At 40.1% G+C, this 24,651-nt stretch overlaps 1 protein-coding gene across 6 annotated transcripts; it reads right to left on the reverse strand.

The window, feature by feature from the left end:
- Positions 1 to 1,208: 1,208 nt before the first annotated feature.
- On the reverse strand, positions 1,209 to 24,634 carry PER3 (period circadian regulator 3). 6 transcript variants are annotated; one of them, XM_051786373.1, is made up of 21 exons: positions 23,735 to 24,634; positions 22,497 to 22,648; positions 21,795 to 21,910; positions 20,759 to 20,960; positions 19,671 to 19,719; positions 17,909 to 18,051; positions 17,487 to 17,565; positions 16,670 to 16,776; positions 16,281 to 16,437; positions 15,244 to 15,346; positions 14,736 to 14,861; positions 14,091 to 14,217; positions 12,876 to 13,020; positions 12,112 to 12,239; positions 11,476 to 11,679; positions 10,603 to 10,854; positions 9,360 to 10,096; positions 8,087 to 8,252; positions 7,366 to 7,546; positions 6,589 to 6,739; positions 1,209 to 5,070 (listed from the first exon to the last, which is right to left on the reverse strand). In XM_051786373.1, exons 1-21 carry the CDS (start codon positions 23,929 to 23,931, stop codon positions 4,969 to 4,971), a joined length of 3,624 nt encoding a protein of 1,207 aa, XP_051642333.1. In that variant the 5' UTR covers positions 23,932 to 24,634; the 3' UTR covers positions 1,209 to 4,968. The 6 variants fall into 6 exon arrangements, 5 of the variants coding, with proteins under 5 accessions (XP_051642333.1, XP_051642332.1, XP_051642331.1 ...); XM_051786372.1 differs by having other exon boundaries at positions 10,603 to 10,851; positions 15,244 to 15,349; positions 23,735 to 24,378; XM_051786371.1 differs by having other exon boundaries at positions 7,366 to 7,543; positions 15,244 to 15,349; positions 23,735 to 24,378.
- Positions 24,635 to 24,651: the final 17 nt, after the last annotated feature.

Here is a 24,651-nt window from a genome sequence, read left to right on the forward strand (position 1 = left end):
ATCTCAACAGTATACATCATAAATCTCTGACTTTGCTATTTAAACAAAGTCTACGGGCTTGAAGCAGCCTGTTCACTTCACATAAATTACAAGACAGATGATGCCAGCTGTAACAGAGAAAAATGTCCTCAGAAAGTCAGGGCAGCTGGATGCCCTGTGCAGCTATTTGTAATCTTCTGAACATTCATCCTTCTCTTACACAATGGAGCAAGTCAGTGCCTGTCTGGAAATTACTCTTTTTCTGCTACCTCATCAGCCAATAAAAACTTGTAGGAGAAGACTACAAGACATATATATTTTCAAACATTGACAAAGCAGGAGCATAGGTGGGCTGACATTGCTTAGATCTCTGAATAAAAACATAGAACCACTTTTTCATTTCAGAAGCCTATTCACTTTTCCTCATTTTTTTGACCAAAAATAGCTAGATGATTTGACTCACATTTTTAAGTATGCTTAGAATGATCAAATCACCCTTTAAAAAAAAAAAATCAATAAACCATCAGCAATGATATATCCAATGATATATCTTCAAGATGCCTGTGTTTCAAGGAACTGCATCACTTATCAGAAGCACCTTCAGTTACATGCTCATCTAAGATTACTTCTTTCTTTACCAATTTCAGTATGATGCTACATCTTTTGTTCTGTACCTTACACTCCCTGCAGTGACTTTGCCTTTCTCCCACAGGCTTCTTTAAGCACATACATCTCTCTGTTAGGTCCCTTAAAGCAGAAAGAGATGAGCAAATTGTTTCTCTGCAACTAGTTAAGAACTTCACTGCTCTGTAAGACATACCTATGAATTAAACCTGCAATTTTTTCTTTGCACTTCCTCTAGAACAAAAAGTTCCCAACAAGATTAGCAGAGGCAGAACCTTTAAATCCTGCATGCCAAATCCCAACAGTTTACAAATCCCGATATAATATTTCACATTCAAAAGGTGCTTGTCCTTCTTTGCGGAATATAATTAGAAAGGAAAGAATATGTCCTGGAGTGGCAAGGGTAGAGTGCAACTGAAAAAATCAAACAATTACAAAACCCCTCAACAAAACAGCCCAAGTGGCCACTAAATGACCATTTTCACTGTACCCACAACCCAATGTCCACTGTACCCCAACCTATGTGCAATCAGAATGTAATATATCCTTAAAAATCTATTTTCTACAAATTATCAAGAACAAAAGTAAACACACATTTGAAACAGTTCTTTGCAGCACATTTTTCAGTTTTATTTATAAAATCAGATGCTCCTTTAAAGTGTACAGTTAAAATCACAACTGTAAATTCAACCACGGCTGAATATTATTTCAATAGAATACCCCTACCAACCGATGTAAAAAATTCATTTGATTGTGATTTAAAACTCGATTCAGCTGGAAGATAAACTTACCAACACATTACTCATTCAGCAAATATTTACCACATTGTAAAAATAACACAAGGGTCCCTTCTGTTCATAGCAATACCATGAAAATATCTGCACATCAACTCATCTTTTAAAACATAATTCTGTATTTATGAATACAACAAAAAAAAATTGCCAGTGAAATCCACCAGGGGTTTCCGAACTGCTGACGCCCCCACAGGGGGTAGTAACTGCATCAGTACTGTCCTTGCATGTTTTCCTTTTGATCACCAAAAAAGTGACCTTCCAAGCAGGTCTAAACTGTCCGCAACATTTTGCCAAGCAAAACAGTCACAGGAACAAAATAACAGGTGCAAATCTAGCTGCAACACTTACTCCACTGGTCTTTCAGATTGGAACTGCAACTGACTTTGATCACTCCAGCACACCAAAAAGACTAAAGGTTAGTAAAACCTGAAGTAAAAACTACCAGTTCCTGAAAACTTACGGAAATGAGGTCAAAGGCTTGATAAGGCATTTCATTGCAAGACATTGTGGTTCTAACAGGGTAAAGAGTAGCTTGGGAAACATTTGTTTTTTCCATTCTAAGCCTGGAATTGCCCTGATTTTTGGGCAAATAATTATCTCATCACTACACAGGGCACTGATTCACCTCTTCATTCCTCTTATATTCTTCTCCAAAATCCAAATTTTTTCCATAACCCAGGTCTAATGTAGCCCCATACAAGAGATCCTGCACCTAAGATTTAGCCAGGATTACAAACTCAGAATTCAAAGTCCTAGGCACGTGCATTTTCATTATATACAGCCAGAGGGTGTGTGGCATTCACAGCACTTTAAAAACTCTCTGGGCTTTCTGTTGCTCCATAATTCTACTGGGCACAAATTCATAGTAGTAGGGGGTACAAGAAGGGTTAACACCTCCAAACAAGAAACCCATGTAATATGATCAAGTTTCTGCATAGAGGTCAGAATCCTGACCTCTTGTAGCAAAACCAGCACAGGATACAGCAAGTGGATTTGGTATAAACTGGGGGTATGCACCTGTGCAAGTCCTTTGTGTCTCTGACTCTTTTTATACAACTGGGATAATAAGTCATCTTTTTGGCATGTTCACAGACCTATGGATGAAAAGCATTATTCAAGTGTTAAGAACAAATTACCATTCTCCTAAACTAAGTCCCACTGTTTTACAAAATGGATGACATGTCTGCCTGCTAAGACATTGCAAATCATCTCATTTTCATACTTGGGAAATGAACAGTGAAAATAATGTACACAAAAGAGCTGGCTATTACATTTTCTTCTGGCTTAGGGTTCAAAACTATTTTGAAGGAGACAGCTATCCTTACCTGAAGCATTCAAATTAACCTATTTTGCTACGTCTCAAAATACATTAAAGCAATCATTTTAATTTAAGCACAGCTAACTAGAATGGATTCTAGTGCATAAGTCTGATTTGACAGATAAGTTAATTAAGAAGCTTCCCAATCAAGAAAAAAACCTATACACAAAGCATCTTATTACATGCTTTAGAGCAAATATTTTAGGCAGTGTGATTATAAAGCAGAATACCATATTTGGAAAATGCTGTAAAAATACTAGGAAAATGCCCACATTTTCCTACTTGAATACATAAGCTGCTATATGTAAACACCTAAGTCTCTTATTTTAAGAGGTGTTTGAACACAAGCAGTACTGAGGATGTGTGGACCTCTGCTGATTTACAACACAAGAAAAAACAAGTTTAAGTGGAAAAAGCTGAAAAAGAAACATAGCTTAAGAATAAATAGAAAGCAATAGGTATAAACAGAGCAGGCAAACATACTGTAAAAAAAAATTAAAAAATCAAATGAACACTGCCTCAGTCAAATTAGCCTTGAAAACTTAAAGTTGTGTAAAAATAACTTTCCTTCAAATAAACTTTAATGAGAAAGATTGTCACTGGATTGATTTTTAAAAGTAACAGAAACCTTTAGCTAAATAGTTTTCCTTCAATGACCTGCAGGTCACAGTATTTTTAACTTAACAACTCAAAGCTCACTAGTAATTGAAACTAGAGAAATAAAAATACTTCACACAGCAGGAAAGGAAGAATTACATAGAAAAAAGGGTAAATAATGTGTTACATTCTAAAACTCTGTTGAGAAGGCTAAGGTGATTAATAACACCACACAGAAAACCTGATTACATTCAGCTTTTGATAAACAAAGGGGAAATCAGACAAAATTTGCTGGACTTTAGTGTTTGAAGAGCACTTTGAGATGTCCATGAGAACAAGTTCTTTCACATACTGAAAGTGGTTACCACTTTCTGAACATCAAACTCACATTATGCACAAACTCCTTTTTCATCCATGGATTTAAACAGACTTTCTACGGAAAGTGACTCCATTATAAAGAAGTTAAAACTTGTACAGGAAGTCAAAAGTGCTAAGAAATAATGAATATGCGGTTTGATGTTCAAGTTCAGCTCCACAACATGTGACTTTTCACAAAAACAGAAGAAATGAACCTCAAACTCTTTTTGGTTTTGGCATCATCACAACAAAAGCAAAACAGGGAAACTGTTTAAAATTTCCTATTTGCTACATCTGGATTCAACTCGACCACTCTAAATCAACACCAAAAACATTAAGATACAAACCCACCTTCCAGAGCACTAGCAACATAAGATAAAAGATTGCATGTAACTACTTTAATTGATAACTACCTGCCTTGAAAGAGAAGACTTTCCCCCCGCATCTGTTTTTAAAAAGCAGATCCTGTGGAAGGAAATAACCACTACATTGATATTTCTGGGGTTTTTTTTTGGCTGCTGTATGTAATTTAATCTCTAATGGATTTTCAAACCAGTTACCCTCAATTAATTTTATACATCTGCGTTGATAAACACAACTTTAAAATCAAAAGCTGTAAAACAACTTGGCTTCAAAACAGTCATCACAATAAACACAGGGAAAATCTTTGCTTCTTTTCTCTTCAGTTTATTTTTTTCTGATGGGCACAAGCTGGCAAAAGGCATTTGACGCAGAATAACCTGGCCAGTTTCAGCTGCTCTTTAAAAAGCCTACTGGATTCTCAAACCAGCTACAGTGACTTCAGAACCTCAGAGTATTAGGATCTTCAGTTTAGACTTTTAAATACTGAACAAAAATGAAGAATACTCTGCTGTAGCTTGGTTTCAATACATCCACCTTACCTGGAGAGTAAACATGCTCTGATCAGTTAGGTTCATTACCATAGGTTCTTAAACACTGCATCTTTTCAGACTCTTACTTGCCAAGTTCAAAAAAACAAACACCCAAACCAAAAAACTTTGTATTTTGCTCATCACCGAGTAGTTAAAGGTTAGAAACATATTCCATTCTGTGTCAAGTCTATGAGGTCAGAAAGTGAAATCTTTCTTCCAGTGAAAGATTGTCTTGAGAGTCATGCCAGGAGCGGAAGAGTAATGGAGGAAGATTTAGTTTCATAGTGTGACTGCTCATGTTGGTAAGAGATGGCCATGTAGATTCGCTGCTAGTATGGAGCAAAGCCAGAAGAAAAGAAAATGGGAATGACACTGAGCAGTTTTACTGACATAGGTGCTGATGCCCTCAGTGTTGCAGGAGTGGAGGTGGTTTTCCCTTGTTTTCCATATTGCCATCAGCCAGTACAGCCTCACAACTTGCTTCCCTGTTGTCACATGTAACACAGCCCTTTAAAAAGGAACAAGAAATAGTAATTTAAATTCTTCTTTTTATGAGTCTATTTCAAAGGGTCAAATCCTCGACATTGAAACCTCTCACCAATGGGCTGAAATCTCTCTAAAGCAGAGATTATACAGATGTCTTATTTTCAGAAGCAGATACTTGCACCTGCAACTTACCTTGTCTCAGAGATTAATCCTTTGGTTAATGGAAAATACACTTTTACCTTTGAGATAAAAAGGTACGTGGCTGCCTTGAATTTGAAGACCTTATAATTCAGCTTTATAAGCAAGCTCCTCATTAAAGATTTGGACCACAGCCCGAACAGCAACAATACTGAAGAACAGAAAAGGCTGAAACACCCGAGTGTATCGATAGACTAGACTGTTCTGGGTTTTGAGAAACAGTACAATATTGAAATACAGCATCGAAACAGAAATCCTACGTTTCCTTCTACTGTCAGAAGCCTGGTTGTATTCACAAAATCACAATCTGCATTGGAAATATGAGTTACTGCTTAGGAACAGATTCAGGACCTCGGATAGAAAATACTGATATTTGCATACCAATACATCTTGTAACATTTGAGATGTAAACATTCAACAGAATTTTCTACAAGATCACTGGACCTCATTTTGCTATCTGAATCAAACACAATGTCCTAACTACAACAGGACATATGATTTTTATCAACAAGGTATTAGGAAAACAAAGATAATTTTCTCATCTTCTTCTGGAGTCAAGGACATAAACGTCTCAGTTTTTTCCTCTAAGAATACATACCACACATCTCAGAAGGCCACATTTGACAATCCTAGCACATACAGCATGCAGTGCTCTAACAGACATGAGACTTTTCTGCTGCACAAGTACATGAATGTAGCCCACTGTGCCTTGAAATTTTCTGTACAACTCAACATTGAAGTGCTGAGTCTTTGTGGGACTAGATCTGCCTTGCTCTTCTCCACAGCACCTGGGAGCACTCTAAACTGATTATGACATTCGGAAGCAGTTTAGCAAAGTGCCCAAGAATTATACCAGCTAATCAAGAGTAAGACACCACCCACAGTAAAACAGCTATTTTTGTGTTTCTTACTACAGACCCGAATCTCCTGTGATTATGAGCATTTTGCAGCTTGCTGAACACACTGTCTCCAATCTTCACTGATATACCAGCATTATATGCTATTCAATCACAGCAACAATCAATTTTATAAGAGTAGAAGTCCTAACATGAACAGAAAAACCATCTCCAGTTGTCTTACATGAGATCATGACACTATTCCCATTTATCCAACACTGTGACCAAAAGACCTTTCTACAAATAGTTCCTACGCAGAATTTGCATATCTTGAAAACAAAGAAATACAATGGTAAGACCTGTATGCTGGCATTTCTCAGGGTACTCGAGCTCATTTCCTGCTTATACTGACATTCATGACCCCACACTGTACGATGACCCTGCCTAGAAATGCCTTGGTTGGCCAAGGCAGGAATGAGCTGCCAAGTCCTCTCCCACCTGCTCACCTGGGTGCTGATCTGCAGCGGGACAGTCTGGGTCCGGATCCACGTATGCACCTCTGCAAGCTCCTGCTTTTGCCCATCTGTAAACCAAGGCTGCTGTTTTCGCATGACTGCCAGCTTCTCCAGATCCTGCTTTAAAACTTCCTCTTTAATTCTGCAGGTAACAGACACCTGTGAACACAGCTATGCTACACGAAGCAAGGCAGGCACTGACTATACTACATTGTGAGAATCTCTTCATCGCTACCTATGGCTGAAGCCTAGACAGCATCAGTTGTTGAAAGGGGACGGTACTTTGTACTTTATCTGCTTTGTAAGGCTCCTTTCAACACTGGTCTAACAGTCAGTGTTTTGTTTGTTGTTGTTTTTGTTGGAAGTTTTTGTGTGTTTGGTGTGGGGTTTTTTTGTTTTCTTTTATGGCTTTATGTGGCTTTACTTTTAATGTGGAAACTCATTACAAATTATAGATAAGCCAATTGCAAGCAACTTGCAAATAACCTGTATTTTTACCCCTTTATGCAATTCAAAGGACAGGACAATAACCAATCCCATTAACACTTCAGCAAAAACATCACATGTTCTCTTATTTTAACTGAGGGGGGAAATGGGGAAAAAGTAGACAAAAGTAAATAACCAGGGCCTAAATGGCACAAAAGTAAACTAACACACCTTCTTGAAGTTTCATTGGTATGCATGCTGTTTCCATGGTACATCATTTTAATTCTACAGTTCTACGCACAATTCCAAAGTACATGTTAGAAACTGTTCATGTTTTCCAACCTGTTTGGCATTTGGTAATTCATTAGAACTCGCTCAGGTGTATGATCCATCATCACCCAGGCTGACTCATGTTTCGATTTATAAGCTGTCTCTTTTTCTTCTGCTTCCTGCTTCCTTTCTTCTTTGGAAGTTTCAGAAGAATAATTACCGGCAAAATACTTTCTGCTTTTTCCACTACCTGCTGAGAATGACCATGAAAAAAATAAATGCAGATCCCCAAAAAATCCCAGTAATTCAGCACAAAAAGCAAAACACCACCATTGTATTCTTGCGAGTTAGTTCTGCAATGCAAACACAGATACTCCAAGATGACTGCTCTAGAAATTACTACCTATTGAGAAATCAAAGTGCATTTTTTGTTATTCAAGATCTCCAAGGCTCTATTCACTCTTCTCAAAATTAATTGGCTCAACTCCTTTGCTTCTGAGAGGTCCTGCTCTAGGTAGATTCACCTTTACTCAAATAAGATGTAAACCAGTATCTAATGAAGAGAAAAGTGATAATGAGCAAAATGAAAAGTGACTTCCAAGTGAAAAGAATAACTTCTTAGATTCACAATTCCAGCTACAGTGACTGAAACAAACTTGGCTTCAAATACTGGAAGTTGGTGAAAAGTAAAGGTTACAGATCCTCTTACAGGAATTTCCCATTCCCATTACAGTGCCTTATTATTAACTACATGCTAGCAAGCCATCTATCACCAAATATCTAACTTCCCTACCTGTGCCACAACCAGAAGACTCATTGAAGCTAGAGCCTAAAGAACCAGATAAAGCTGATCCACTGCCTGATGCTGCTGAACCTGAACCCAACTGGGAGTCCTCGTACAGACTGTGGTCAGGAAATTCATGAGAAGCACTGTTATCACTATCTTCTGGATCATTGTCCTGGAGACAAAAAGCAAAACCAACATATCCATGGAAGTTACATTTAAGTTTGCAAAAGGAAAGTCATGCATTTACTGAAATTGTCACGTGTTGACCAAGTTCTCCTATCAATTCAACAGGTTTGGGGTTTCTAGTTCTGAAAATGAATGGCGGTCTATAACTCAGGCTAACCCTCTTCATGGGTGAAAAATCAACAAGCCTCTATTCTTGTTTACTGGTTTCTGCTATAAATCCTTCCCCACTTTGTCAAGATGTTGTGCTGTTGCATAAAGTTAACATTTTCCGCTGACAAGAGAGAAGCAGTCAGTTCCCTTCACATCCTGTTAGACGGCATGGAGCAGCCACACACATCGAGCAATGGTGCACTACAGGGAAAATGAGAGTGTCTTCCCCTGATTCACTATGTGAAGCAACTGCTTCAGCAGCTAGAGGTACACCAACTCCCCTTCCAGGACCCTACCCTGCAGTTTCAGCTGATCCAGCCTTTCCAGCCCAATCTGGATTCAGGAGCCAACATTTTTTTCCTTGCCTGCAGAGCTCAGATTCCTGCCTCTGAGTTTACCGCGGAAGTTGGAGAGGCCTTTTCTATGCCCATGTATGGAAACCGACCCACACGGATCCCTGTTCTTCGTTCATTAGCTGCATCCCTGGGAGACAGAGGGAGTAATTAGAAGAGTATCTTCCCTTTGTTTTGGTTCTCCACAGAGACTGTGGGACTGGGTGAAAAAGGATGCAAATTGCGCAGCACTAACCAAGTTCCACATGCATAAAAGCCCCAAACCCAAAATTCTAGCTGACAGTTCCATTGAAGAGGCTGTTGCCAAAATGCGGAGCAGAAGCAGCTTGTGGCAGCCTAAACCAGATCATCTTACATTTCTGTCATTTACTAAGTGCCAACACTGTACTTGTACACGTTCCCATAAGTGCAAGTATAAACTGCTTTTTCCGCCTCCTGTGCTATTTGTGTCCCACAGCCTACATAGCACAGCCAAAAGAAAAAGCAGCTGACAAAATCTGTGTCCCTGAAACACAGATCATCACCACAGGTTCTGGTGGCAGAACACTGAAAATCAGCTTCTCCTCTACGTTAAAATTTTTGTTACTTACACTTTTATCTTCTGCATGTGGTTTAACATCAGCACTAATGGAAAGTTCCATGGGCTTTGGTAGCTCTTCTTGAAGCAAATTCAGCTGAAGTGGGGAGCTGCTCCGTGAGCTGCTCAGCAGGAGGGCCTGGTCACACTGGCCCTCTTGCTGGTCCTCCCTGGATGTGTGAAAAGAGGCTGGAAAGGGCTGATCCACACAGTGTGGTGCTAGTGGTGATGGTGCACAAGGAGAGGGGGCTGGAGGTAGTGTAGTGCATGGATATGAAGAGGGGGGATAAGCACACTGAGGGTTAGGAAGAAAGACATTTTGAGGTATCTGAACATACGCGGGGAAACTCTGAAAAAATACAGCCATAAATGTGCCTATGCTTGGGGGATAAAGGGCTGGGCATGACTGTGCTTTACAGCATAGTTGTGATGATGACAAGGACTCAGGTTGTAATGAGTGAAGGGCAAGTTCCTCTCCTGCAGAAGAGGCTGGAAAACTAGAGAGTGGATCCAAATAGACAGGAAACCCCGCAGGAGAATGGACATTCAAACTGGAGGAGCCCAGAGAGGACACTTCTGAGAGAGAGAACAACTGTTTCTGAATTGCTCTCTTCTCACATGGAAGATTATTTCTATTTTTACTAGAAGACTGGCTATCTGAGGAATGTCTCTGAGGTTTCTGGCGCTTCAATTTTCCATGTCTGCCCTTTTTACAGCTAGCTGGGCTCATCTGCTTTGAAGGGGAATCCCCTAAGAAGAAAGAAAAATAGATACATTCACTAAATGACAGACCTAGGGGGAAAAAAAGAAAAAAAAAAAAAGAGAAAAACACACAGATAATTGAGTGTGGCTTAATCAGAGAGCTGACCATCCTCTGGATAATTCTTCCATAAATTACTAGTGGATTTGCTGATGTATCTACAGTATTTTCCTTCATGTCATCAACTTTCTTATCAATCACTTTGGCTTATCCCAATCAGATCTTTTACATTCTTTCAAGGAGAGGCAATAAACTACTTGGGGATTTGCAGGGTTTATTGCAATAACTATCTGCTTTGTGAAAGACAGTAAGATCCAAGATGGAGCAGACCTCCTGTGTGAGTAATGCTGCTGTCAAACCCTGCAGTTCAAAGAAGTGTTCTGTTTGCAGACAGAGTAAGACACTAAATCATACACAAAGGAGAACCTAGTTCCATGGCTAGCTTGCTCTTTTTAAGTCAGCTAGCAAGTCTTTATTTCTCAAAGCTGCTGCCTACCTTGGCCACAGGAATGTCTGTTGTTACTTCTGCTTCCTTGTTGAAAGTAAGTCCTAAATGGAGAAAGCAAGATCCTCTGTCGGAACCTGTCAACATAGTTCTGTTCCTCCTTTTGAGTGTGGGCTGACAACGTCTCCTTTGTTAGCCCAACTGGCTTTAAGTCCTCAGGTAACATAGCAGGACTCTGAGTATTTACAGGAGGCAGTTCAATTTGTTCACTTCCAACAGCAGTATCCTCCATTGTAGTCACTTCTTTGAAGAGGGAAAAAAATAAATCACTCTTTGCTCTGGCTTTCTGGTGTCAACTCCCACAACACCCAGAGGGTTACACAGAAAACAATCTCATATGAGCTACCAAGTAGATACAGGCTGCAGAGGCAGCAGGAGAAAACACCCTTTATACTCAAATACAGTTACATTAACATCAACTGAGCAAATTATTTTGCATGGTCTGGAAAACTTCAAATTCCCTTTGAAGTTATAGGCAGTTCTTTCTTCATATTTTCTTAGTACAACAGCAGCTAAATACTGATTTTTATGCTTCTTCCTGCATTAAAATGAACTAACATTGGCCCATAAGTAATTTTGTTTTAATCCTCAATGGCCAAAAGCACATTGTTGTGTTTGAGGTATATGTGATGAAATTCAAGGGGAAAGGAAATAGTGCAGTCTGCAAAAACTGTTTTACTAAAATACTCAGGCTCAAGTTTTATTCACAGTGTCTCAAGAAGTATCTCAATATTTCAGAATTTGCATTCAGAAAAATGTATCTTAAATGGACAAAACTTTCTCACAGTATACTTCTGTCTGGAAATACTGTGTAAATTCAAAAACCAGTGAGTCAAGTCAGCGTTTTGCAAGTGTGAACAGTACCTGATTCAGGGTGTGGGACGTGCACTATAGTGCTGCTGTAGCTGCACTGGCTGGTGACAGACACCACACTTGGAGCCTTGTTGGACAGGGTCAGGTCTGCCAGAGGAGCTCCCACCATGCCTGCAGTTCTCTGGTCTTTCAAGGCCTCTTCCAGATCAGCAGATATTGGAGTGTGGGACTTAACTGCTGACAGCATAGCAGTATCTATTGGTAAATGACAAAGTTTCTACATGGAATTTCATTCCAAGCACTACGCTCCCAATTCATCAAATCTGACTGGTTCAGAAATAACCAGTAACTATGTAGACTATTAAAGAAGACAGTCTTCTATACAAAAAAACATTCATATGCCAGTATATACGAAACATGGCATAAAATGAGTGAGCAACAGAAGGTTCATTTAGCAACAACAAACAATACTTCTTTTGATACATTCTACGTTCAAAGACTTAACATTGTAGCTTATGCTTAACTGCGAGATTTAGGCAAGGAAATATTTACCACACACCTAAAATATCGTTAGCAGCACAGCAATTTAAAAAGTGGACATAAACCTTGGAACACGTAACAATTGACGTATAAAAATTAAATCAGTTGTTGCGGTTCTATTACGATTGTCAGTACACTTTGTGTTACCTTCCAATGCCTGGACTTCCTGCTGACTTTGCTGGACTTGTTTGTCATCTTCTGAAGATGATGATGATGTATTTGCAGATGATTTACATTTCCTTTTCAATGCTGGAATACTGCAGCTCTCTAGATATCTGAAATGAAAGCATATCACAGGAAGCTCTCCCTACTTTATGTTTTTTATTCCATTAGGAGATATAAACATTTGAATAATCCAAACTGGAGATCCAGAGGTTGTTAACTAGTATTTTAAATTCACTGCAGGAAGTTCTGGACACGTATCTGCTTTCCAAGGAGTATTTTAAATAAAATCTATCACTCTTTGAGGGGAAAAAAAAAGAAAGGAAAAAAAAAGAAAAAAGATTATATTATCCACTGGGTTAAAAATACTGAGATTCTATAAATTATATCAACTTTCTGTTTTATATGGATATTCTCAGAGGGTATAATGAGAAGACACTGACATATTATGTCCATCAAAATTCACCTGAATTCCTACTGCACCAGTGGTGAAATTAGCAGTAGACAAATGTCAATAAATAGTTGCAAACAGAATCTTAGGTCCTAAATTCTTCATTACTGTATAATTCAGATTTAGCAATCCATCCCAATGCTCAGTCAGAAAGGGAGAAAACTTTACAAACAATCCCAAATTCATCTCACAACTCAAAACCCAGACAGTTTTAAGACTAATGCAAAATGCTTGGATATTTACCTTCCACCAAATAACCTTAAACTTGTATCACTAAAATTGCTTCATAGTTTATTACCTGATGATACTATCGACACAATTGATCTGCTGATAGGAAGGAATATGCGGAGTCTTCTTTGGATCATCATAAAATGTGTTGCCTGGTTCTTCTGTGCTATCACTTCTCAATGTCTGAAGAAAACAGGAAGCAGTGTGCCTCTTCCCTAGAATAGAGGAAATCTTAAAGATTCCTCCTTAAGGGCATCTAAACGTTACCCTCACCAAGACATACACAGATATATACATATATATATACACACACACAGGCATTTATACTGTGATACATATATATAATACAGGGATATATGGCCTATGACAGCACAGCTCTCATTACTAAGTTATTCTGCATTTTCATCTCAATTTATATGTTTTGAGGCAGGGGAAGGAGAAGGGGAAACTATACCCGAAATAAACCAAACCCCCACACACTGCCTTAAACATCCACTCAGAACAACTAGTAAACACAAAGAAAATAGCATATAGAAAACGTCTGCCTTTAAATTGTAAACAAAGCTGTAATTAATAATACTCTTCTTTCAATTTATACATCACAGAATCCAACCTGCTATTTAACAGTAATTCACAGCTTTACGTACCATGGATACACTGGTCAGAGTTTTATCAACTTTAATAATACAGTCCTCTAGAACAACACCAGCAGTTAATAGTAACTTTATAATAGACAGTATCATAGTGGAAAATGTTTTAATACAGATTTCTATCATATTTGAGGAAGCATCCAGGTTTCTCCATATATTTGCGCTAGGTACTAACTGCAAATAATGTGCATTAGGATAATATTAAGCACTCAGTGACTAAACCCCTACTTCAGCGGGAAGTGAGGCAGCATTGTCAAACCTATGATTGTTTCAAAGAGTCCATATAAAGTAACTAAGGGAAGCTTTCACAGTACTTGCTACAAGCATATGTGCATTTTCACTAGAAAACGTTCAAATAAATAAAAAAGTAAGTCTATTAACCTAGAGACAAATACGTTCCTCCATATCTCAAGAAGCAGTTAAAAAGTTATTGCATCTGCTGAGGTTTCTTTAAGTGGTGACTTTGGGGTTTTTTTTGCTTGTTTGGGTTTTAAAGAAAACAAACCTCTTCCTGTGTTTAAGCCATGCCAAAATGCTGTCTGGAGTTCTTCAGCATCACACCAGCTAGCCAAACTCATGGTTACAGATCTACAGGAGTTCATGTTATCTTACAGAAGATAACTACATTAACTTACCTCCTAGCACTTCTGAGCTCACAGCCTGTTCATTTCCATTCTGTGGCTTGCTCCTTGATGCAATATATAGCTGCTGTCCCAGATTCTTTATTCGGTTGACATCTGCACAAACTTGTTGCAATGTCATCTTGAGATATGTGAAAAATGTGAAATTAGAATAATATGAGTGCAAAGAGGCCATAGGAGTTGATTTGAGTTCTTGTATTCTTCAAATTGAAAGTGAGTGGATTATCAGCCTAAGCCTAATATCTACTGGTATTTGTAGATTTAATGAATCCAATTATCATGGTTAATTTAAGTAAATTACCTGTAAGAAAGCTCAAACAGCCTCAGCATTTGATAGTTTTAATACTGATGACAAGTCCTGAGAGTAGGAGTAAGCTGATGACTTACCCAGGAGCCTCACAAGGAAATTAGGTAATTGCAATGCTTGTTTTAGCAGTCAGTGTTTTCTATAGCAGTCAGCAAAATTAAGAGCAAAACCCAAAAGCCAGCACTCTGTAACTGATCAATTTAGCTTGAATATAGCTGTGTTCTTCCCACTTCAGTAAAGTTCATGATGAGAAGTGCATATGAGAGTAAACATTTTCATTTTAAAAGTGCGTTTTTACTACTCTGCAGGCAGTGACACATTTACAGACTTACTGGTTCCTGTATTTCCTCTGCACAATTCCCATTGGAGTCACTTGAAGAAGCTATGCTGATATAGTGCTCATAAGAGCCACTGCTTCCAAGGCTTCCATAACCACTGGAAACATTGTTGTGAACCGGCTGTATGAGGGCGAAAAATAGTAATTAAAAATTCATGCTTTTAGAGAACAAACTGAAGGAAACAACATACTTTACAACACAGAACTTCAAATAAACACAGAAAATCAAGTGAAAAATTCATATTTGTCTGGGCTCTACCATGTGCTTAGGAAGAATTCTCTACCATACTTCAGACTGTTTCAGGAGGCAGATTTATCTTTCAACACACAAACCTGTCAAACATTTTTTTTTTGTAATGAGGTGGGCCTGTCTCCATTTAGAACCTTCCTTTCAGACCTTTTAAAAGGCCATCCTCAAAGTAGTCTGCTAACCAGACTCAAGTTTCTTTAGCCTCTCATTCAGAAGACCATCCAGTGTTCTGAAATTCCTTCATCTCTTTTACCTGCAGAAGCAGTTTGTAAATTTGTCCTTGCAATTCTCTTATTTCTTTCTCCACGCTGCTCATTTCTTTACTTCTTACAGCAAAGACATCTTCATTCAGAGGGCTTCTGGAGAGAGCCAACAATATTTCACTATTCATTATAATTTGATGAAGAAAAGGTAGCTACAAACAGTTAGAACAGATTCTTTATTTTATTATCATTATTTTATTTTGACTGCTTCTCTGAACCAACAAAAAGGGATGTCATCTGTCCCAAGAGGTGCTCTGCTGGGGTAGTGGGGCAGTGCTATGAAAGCAGGTGGGCCCCAGGGAAGTCAACAGACCAGCAGAGACCCAAGTTACAAGGTTGACAAGCATCTACCCTTCTGTCTCCTTCACTCAGAAGACAAATTCACACCCCATAAAATCTTGAATAAAAGATCACTTTGAAAAGTCAGAAGATCATCCCAAAAAGCCATTTCCTATAAGAGAAACCAGGTAAGAAGAATACAGTCAGTCATATTTTCAAATCTCCTGGAAACTAAGGAGAAAAACCTGCAAAATTAACTTGCACATTCAACACTAATTGCATTTTTAAAAGACACAACTTTGGTAAATATTTAGATTCTGTATCAAGTAAATGTTCCAGAAGAAAATATGCCAGAAGGTCAATTAATTGGGTGAGCCAATCATGAATTTTAAGTAATTATTTGTTAAAGTGACCTGCTTTTTATGTTGCTTTTTAGCTTTTACTCATCTAAAACTGGTATTTTGATTTAGACATGTCCATTGTTGCAGTATTTGGACATCAACCATATGAAAATACATGCTAAAAAAAAAAAGTTGGTTTTGCCTTTTAGTTTGAAGTAATTCACTTATTTTCATACTTCATAAATGAGACTAATGCTGTTCTGAAGGAACGGGCTGAAGACAGATACTAGGTAGTTATCACATTTGCAAGAGCAACATTATGTCTCTAGTTTAGTACTTAGACTTTTTTGTTTTGCAGAGTAATCAATGAAAAGGACTTTAATAGATTAATGCTACAACTGACTTACGTCCGGACTTTGTGTCGGCCAATGATGAACACTACTTTCCTGCTCCAAGGATTCACAAAACTGGACCAGCTGGTATCCAGTATGACATAATCCCCATTTTGAGTACAGAATCTAATAGGTAAATGTTCAAAAGGGGGTTGGCCAGCAAATTTCAGTACTGAAAAAAAACCCACAATGAAGAAACAAGGTTTAGTTTACATTATGACACAGTAGTGCAAGCACAAACACTAATGACTGGGGTCCTTAAAACTTTGTGATTCAATATGCTTTGATCTCAAACTGATTGCACTAAATTTTTGTCTAGACTGCACATAAGTCACATGTCAAGCAATGTGATAGGAAAGAATTGTAAAACTTATAGAAATTCCTCTAAAAGCAACTGTACTTACTTTTCCGGTGAACGGTAATCATCAAAGGACGATCTTCCGGGTGCAAATACATCAGTATGGATGTTCCAATTAAATCTTGAGGTAAGTAACCCAACAAAGGCACTGCTCTGAAACCCGAACACATTATGACAGGTTATAATACAGTTTTGAGTACTTACATCCTTAACTCTTTGCTTGTCAGTGAAGGGCCCATGCACGATCTACAATGGAATGAACTAAAGCTACAGAACATTTTCCAACCTAATAATCCTCCACTGCAATACAAACACGTAAATACGAATGACAAACATTTCTGTGCCTGGAGATCTAACAGATATTCACACCTGCAGGCAGTCTTGTGCTTGTCTACATCAAAGGAAAAAAAAAGGGATCTTGAAAAAAAAGAGGTCATAGGTAAAATGGGAGTAAGAAATCTGACAGGCACAGTGCAAGATGTACTGTAAAAACAGTCTTGTGGCTTTGCAGGAGAGAGCTTCAGTCTGGCCAAACTTATTTGACCAAGCTCAGTCCAGCTGTGTCACCACTCTGATCCCCAGAGCTTGGCATTACGCACGTTTTCCACTGTGGGTGCTATCACAGCTCTCCACTGCCCTGGGTAACGAAAACTGGCTGTGGTTCTGTTCAATATGCATGTTACGACAAGGAAGGACATTACAAGGAGTGCAAGATGTTTTCCATGAGTGGACTAACACAAAATTGTTTTATTAACTATTGCCAACTGCATAGTTCAACTATCTTTACTTGGGTCTCTAGCTGTATCATCAAGGGATTTTTTCCTACCTCTCCATGCACACCTCACAGGTCTTAAGTCTCTCACCTGTCATCTATGTCCAGAAAAACACATCCAGGGGTGTGAGTGGTGGTGAAGATTCTTTTATCCATAGGAATTCGAGGAGCTAATAAAAACAAAATATGCACTAAGACAAAACCTAGGCATTACTTTTGCTCAGGACAGAGATTTACTGGCTCCTGACCTTTTTAATTGTTCACTGCTTTCTGACCAATTCATTACATTACAAAACATTTTAGATGTTTAGATGCTACAGACCTCTCTCCAAAACAAAAATAATGAGGAGAGGTGAAATGCTTTGGGGCTTGGCAAAAGCAGCAGAGATGCTCTGTATTCACACACATGCACACACAAGCTGCAAGTTACACAGGTGAGACTACCCAAGCACAAGTTCTAAACAGAAAAGGCAGACTTTCATACACTGCATTCACTGGAATCTCCTGACTTGCCTTCATATCCAGAGTGAATTTTCTCAGCCAAAGCTAAGCAGCAGGATTCTGCATCCACATGGACAGAAGTACACACATGGACCAAGTATGGGGTGATTCGGAAGGGGTAACAACGTGTTTCTTGTTCTTGGTCTTTACCACCCCTGAGGAAAAGTAAAAGGGATTCACACACTGTTTTTAAGACTCACATACTTTGTGTCAGGGCTTAGAACCCTGCATGGAGAAGTTATGCTGAGCACACAGATCCAGATAGTCAGGTCCTACACACACTCCCTTGTGATTCAGCAATACTGATCTCTCCCCACACAAAATCAAGTAGGTGTTTTGCCTCCAGTGCTTGCATTCAGAGGTTGTCTAGAAATACTATTCCTCTAATGGTTAAAGGCTACCTTCTAATTCTCAGTCCAAACGTATTCACAAGAACCATTCATTTGGTTTTGTGCTCTCTTTCAAGATAAACAGTTCTTTTTCTGTTTGTTGTTTATTCTGTACCACTCTTACAGAAAAAAAAATCTGACTCACTGAAGTTTTGTTTGACAGAGCTACATAAGTAAGACTCCTCCAGCCTTGTTGTTATTCTTTGACTGCCCTCCATGAGAACTTGTCTTCCTAGACCACGGTGAACAGTAGCAGCACACAACACTGTAGATGAGATCTTAACCATGGCTTTGCAACAGCTGCATTAGCGATTGCCCCTTTCTATTGTAAGTGTTATAATTGCAGTATCTTACCCAGTTCTGACAGAATTGAGATAAATTTTTGGAGATTATCACTTACACTAAAAGTTACTTTCTTATTCCACACTTAGTTTTGTAAAATGATTCTAGAGAGAAGTTAGTGTAATAAAACCTACTTCTGACACCCCTGCCTTTGGGAAAACAAAAGATACAAATGGAGATTGGATACAGCAGAAATTTAACTCACAGAAACCCATTTTCTTACTTAAGCCTACTGTGTTCCTGTGAAAAAATATTTTTATTTGTGATGCTAACATAATCAAATGATCTGTTATGTAAGGGAAGTAGAGGCAGATGTCTTAAGAAAACACAAAAAAAACTACTGTAAAATGTTTACAAACAGTTCCCCCAACTTAACATTGCTATCTGTCCTGCTGTACTTATTCCAGGTGCCCTTACACAATTCAAGATACAAATGATTTTAGAGCTCAGGTTTTTGAAATACATATGAATGAATCAATGAGCAACTGAAAGATGGAGTAAGTGTTATATCTGCTCAGAAGCAAACAGTTCTTACTAAAATCAAGAGATCGCCTGAGTCTGGAACAGAACTGCACTGAAGATGAAAGGCCAGTTTCAGGTTTTTTCTTCTTTTAGCTCTAAGATTAGTCAGGTATAAAGCAACAAACAGCATCCCTAGTGACAGCAAGTAGTATCTCAGGAGTCAGGTCTCACACTGGGACTCGGGCGACTGAGTTTCTGCTAATGCTTTCATCACAAACTCTCAAGTAATCTTAATCTTAAGCAAAATAATCTTTGCCTCCACCCCCAAACAAGATCATTCTTCTCCTGCATGACAGTACAGAAGGAAACTGATAGATCCAAAAGAAACATGAACAGTTTTCCTTCTATCCCCGTGCAAGTTTATGCATCATTCTGGGAAAGACACTCAAAGTGTCCTACTGGATGCCAATATTAAACACAAGAAGCCCATTTTGTAATGGAGTTTCATGAGCTCACACTGGTCAGCTGTAACAATAGAACAGTTTCTGCCTAGTATGGTACCCTTGTAATAATGTACTTACCTGATCCTGCAGAAAAAGGATTTCACCTGGGCATATTCATACAGAGAAGCTAATAAGAAGAACACATTGAAAGTATCAGTTGATATGCTCAAAAAGGTCACACCTATCAGAACTATTTTAAACTCTGCATTTTCCAGACTTTCTGAGCAAGACTGAAGTCTCACAACCTACTCTTCATTAGCTACTGAATTAGCTGTTCAACAGTCTGCTCCCACCTCAAATGTTACCTCTCTTCTCCAGCCCACTCACTCTTTGGGAAGTGGCTGACCTGGAACTAAATTCAGAGGAAATGTGTATGACCTAAAAAAAAAAAAAAAAAAAAAAAATCCTTTCTCCAGTGCATCACTATGAAAAGCAAAGTTGACATTTCCTGGCTTTATGAACCATGTAACAAAAACTATATACAGGCAAGAACAACTCCATTGGGGTGCCTCTGCTCTGCTGGGCAAGCACGTGACTGGCTGCCAAGTTGTGGAATCCCTGGTATGTTAGCATTTGCAACCTCCAGATGTCTCACCATCCTTTGACAGCAAGGACTTTGGACTTCTCAGATCTGATACCAGAACAGCCTCAGAACAACCCATGTCTAAGTGGGCAAAAGACACACCCGTGGAATGCAAGCTACACTTAAATTGCTCACAAATAACATAGGACTCAAAAGTCACAGTTTAGACACATCCGGCATTAAATAGCAAGTCAGCTTAAAACTTGGTTTTGGTGAGCTATATTCACAGCAGGAAGTAAGTGGACCATAAAGACAAAGCACCTAAGCAACCATAAGGTATAGATTAAACAACTTCAAACTCACAATTAGACCTCTAGTTTCTTTTCAAAAAGCAGCAGTATTTGGAATGAGTAAGATGGTACATGAAACAACGAAGTATCTGTCTTTTACTTACCCCAAGTAAGAGTCAAGCCTCTAAGAGACTAGCAAGAACTAATCCCACAGCCACTGCAGTTTTCAAAGTGGAAGGGAAACAAGTGTTGCTGATGTATACTGCTAGCATAAGCATTTAAAATGAACTACTATTCTACCCTGTAAAGACAGAAAGACACATAGCACATTTAAAAGCATTGCCAAGTCCCACCTGTTTCACTTTCCATGTTCCAAAGTGGCAGGTGAGAGTGATCCGTGTGTGTGTAGAACACACTCACATCCTGAGGGACAAGCAACTCCACAAACCGGGAAGAGTCCAACACTTTCTTCTTATAGTTTAGGATAGATGCTGCCTGCTCAGAAATATGTACTATGCGTCCAGAAAGCAAAGAAAATACAGCCACAAATGTGTCCTGGAAAACAAATGTTAAAGGCAATCATCCCCCCAAACTGTGAAGATAAAGAGCAAAGCAACCCCAAAACAAACAAATCAACCCCAAACCACCACATACCACAACCTCAGGATGAAGTTCAAAAATGTGTTAATTTAGCATCCAATTAAAGTAGTGTGTAAAATACTACACTCTCCAATGCCATAACAGCATACTCAAGATTTACAAATGCTAGTAAAACTGCAGTATCAAAACTGAAACCAATCAGAGCGATGCTTGTCTTTGTCCAGAATGACTGGTTATCACTCCACACACTTCTCCCCAAATTTCAGAGGGTTCACTACAATTCCACACACAAAAATACTCAGAGCTTTTCAAATAGCAACCATTTGCAATACTTCTGATACAGCATCTAACAGTATTGAATTTCAAAAAACACTCTTTTCTTTAAAGCAGAGCCAGAAAGCATGACAGATATCGCAAAACAAGAAAAAAAAATTAAATCCAGAGTACAAACAAAAAAAAAGCCTGTCACAACTCTAAACTTGATTGTTTTTGAAAACTTTTTGCTGTTTCAAGAGATTACTACACTGTAAATGAATTCTCAAAGAGCTATCTGTTCTTGGAAAAAAAAAAGAAGAAAAATTAGTATTTCTTCTACTCATTCTCATTGGGTACCCTGAGACAGTACAGATAAGTAGTAGTCTTGATCTAACTTTAAAACTTTAAGGCCTCTCTGGCTAAAAATTAAAGGCCTTTCAATTTTACACATTCTATTTCCACAGAACGATGTAAGGAGACTAAATAGAGTGCAATGGCAAGTGATGAACTTCTTGAGTGTGCCTGAATTCTTACAGTGTTTTTTGGAGTGTGTTCAGATGCAACTGCCACCAACTCTTCTATGCTGTATGTCACCACATCAGTCTGAAACACTCTTCGGTCATTCAGAGCCTGGAAAAAGTCATTGTTTGCTAATTGAAAAAAAAAACAAACAGAAAAGCAAAACAAACACAAGTAAGTCAGTAAGGAGACTACTTTGAAAATATTTCTTACAGCCCTTGTACTTTTGTCATCTTTTTGGTGAAGTCCAAGGTGAGATGAAGAAGGTCTGTGTAGTGACAAAGGGAAAAGGAATACTGATTATACTACTGGAATGACCTAGTTATGTTACAGAAAACAAGCATGAAGAAGTAGAAAGGACAGAATGTGATGGCAAAAGAACAATTTTAGCTACCTAGTTCTGTTGAAAAAGACAAACTATCCAATAATTTTTCAAAGCGGGATGGGAATGATGTTTTTTCAATATACACAGAAAGGTACTAGTAGGCACCTATTAGCTATGGGACTCTGAAGAGAAGCGAAGCAGTAGGTGGGTATTTCAATAGAAAAGATAACATGATTGTTTAACAAAAAAACCCAACAAAACCCCCACAGTGCTTCAGAAAGTCAACTATTAGCAGGATAACTAGAATGCATTCTTTTGTTTTAATGCTATCTGTTGTCAGACACATCTATTCATACCGTGCTGCTGTTCTTACAGATTTTCTCCACACGTACCTCGGACCTGCTGGACACACTGCAAGGCGTAGTTGAGAGCACTGATGGTGCTGGACTTGCTGGAATTCCTTTTCTCTTCAGGCAAACACCTTTTCATTTCTTGGATCATCATCATCAGATCTCTGTGAGACTGGCTCCAATTCAGCTGCTCACTGTAAAATAAAGGTTAAACTTTACCAGAGAATTCTGGTACAGAAGCTTTCTTTTCTATCACTGAATTAAAATTATTCACTAAACCAACATTTTATGGGATTGGCCGCAGCATCACACAATATCCAGAAACGTCTAATGCTCCTTCACTAAATTTCCTGTTGTATTTTTCTCACTTCTTTGCTACTTGAACTGTTCTCTACCTTCCTTGTTTCCAACTTGAATATGTCATGGATGGCAAAGTCCCATCAAAACCACTCTGCTTCTCAAGATGCTTAGCAACTAAAAATAAGCTGATGTTTACTCTAGATTTTGTAAATCTCACTAGTATTAAAATCATTAATAGGTACTGATTCTTGATCTCTCTAAGTTTTTACAGCCTTCAAGTCTGCATCTGATTATAACCACCACGAGGTTCTCAAAATACACCTGATGCAAAGATTTCATTCCTTACATGACTTGAGAGTCTTCATTATACTTTTGAGTTGTTAGCTTCAACAGCTGCAGAATTGTTTAAAGGCAAAATCTCCCTCTTCTTACATTTGCTTATTTCAGTGACTAAAAAATAAGCAGTCAGTATTCTCAAATGAGATTCTAATCCTACAGATGGGATATGAACACGATTGTTTTTAATAACTTTTATCCATTTGACATTTTTATTAGTATCATACTCTTATTATATAAACCATTACATAGGTTCAAGTATTGCGTGTTAACAAGCCAGTTCAACGTTACATGAATTACAGATTTGAACTCTTTTATGAATTAAAAAATAAAAGAAACTACCATCTCACTGATTTTCTGAACTTCCAGGAAAAATATTATTTCAGTAATTTCTGTTTTGGTACCGCCAAATAAGGCCTTAAGATGAAGTACACACAGAAGCTACCACAGGGTCACTGCCGTACATGGCTCAGCCGATCTCAGACTCAGGCACATCTCAAGGAGCCGCGCAGCAGCAGCAGGCTCGCCCCCCTGCACACGCCGCGGCCCGTGCCCCCTGCAGCCCTGCAGTCCCCGAGCAGCCCCACGGGTCACGGCCGCGACGGGTCCCCGGCACCCGCTCCGGCCGCCGCCCGCCCTGTTACCTGTTGGCTTTGCCGGCGGCCGAGCCGCCGCTGGACTCGGGGCTGTGGAGCTCCGTCCCGCCGCAGTCGGTTCCCGCACATGCCGTGCACCGAGTGCCCGCAGCGCCCCGCGGCGCCGCCGCCGGCTCCCGCCCGGCCCCCGGGCACTGACCGGCGCCGTGCTCCGCGCCGCCCCCTCGGCCTTCGCCCGCGTCCATCTCGGCTCCGCTGAGCGACACAGCGCGGGGGCATCGGCCGCCACGGCCCCTCAGCACAGCCAGACCCCTGGCCCGCGGTCCTGGCGCCGGTGCTGCAGGGAGAACACGCGCCGCCCCACGAGACAGCGGGAGGAGCGGTGTCCCCTCTCCTCCTCCCGCCGAGCGGAGCGGGCACCTGAGCCGGTTCTGCGCTCCCGCTCTGCTCTCCGGCGCGCACTCCCTCAGCTCACCGCTCGGGCGGATTCCTCGCAAAAGACCCCGGCTGATCCCGAGCGGCTTCCGCTTCGTCTTCCCGCCCCTCCGAGCCCCCCCGACGCCGCGCCCGTCCCGCCGACCCCAGGCTGCTCCCGCTCCGGGCCGGGAGCGCCCTCAGGGGCCGCGCCCCCGTCCCGCGCGGTTACGTAACGCGGCGCACGCGGCGGCCCCTCTCCCACACACCCCCGCCACGTGCGAACAGAGGAGGAGGCGGAGGCGGGGTCAGAGCCGTTTATTGGAGGAGACCGCGCTCAGCGGGGCGGGGCCGCGGCCCCGCGTGCGCTGGCCCCGCCTCTCACGCGGCACCGCACGCGGCCCCCGTGCGCGCGCCTGCCCCGCAGCCACGTGCGGGGCCGGGGCCGCCCCCGGGCGGGGCCGGGACAGGGGCGGGGCCCGCGCGCGCGCAGAAGCGCGGGGCGAGCACAGCGGCGGTCGCGCAGCTCCAGAGCCGGGTCCGCCTCACGA

This window comes from Manacus candei, unplaced genomic scaffold (assembly GCF_025592945.1).
Source record: "Manacus candei isolate 608988 ecotype Guabito, Panama unplaced genomic scaffold, ASM2559294v1 h1tg000022l, whole genome shotgun sequence".
In the NCBI taxonomy this organism is placed as follows: domain Eukaryota; kingdom Metazoa; phylum Chordata; class Aves; order Passeriformes; family Pipridae; genus Manacus; species Manacus candei.

Coding starts and splice junctions, on each gene's coding strand:
- PER3 (XM_051786370.1), bottom strand. CDS start 23,931: ATGGACGCGGGCGAAGGCCGAGGGGGCGGCGCGGAGCACGGCGCCGGT. Junction 20,961..21,794: donor AACACACTCCAAAAAACACT/GTAAGAATTCAG, acceptor TTTGTTTTCCAG/GACACATTTGTGGCTGTATT. Junction 16,777..17,486: donor TTTCTGGACATAGATGACAG/GTGAGAGACTTA, acceptor TTCGGGTTTCAG/AGCAGTGCCTTTGTTGGGTT.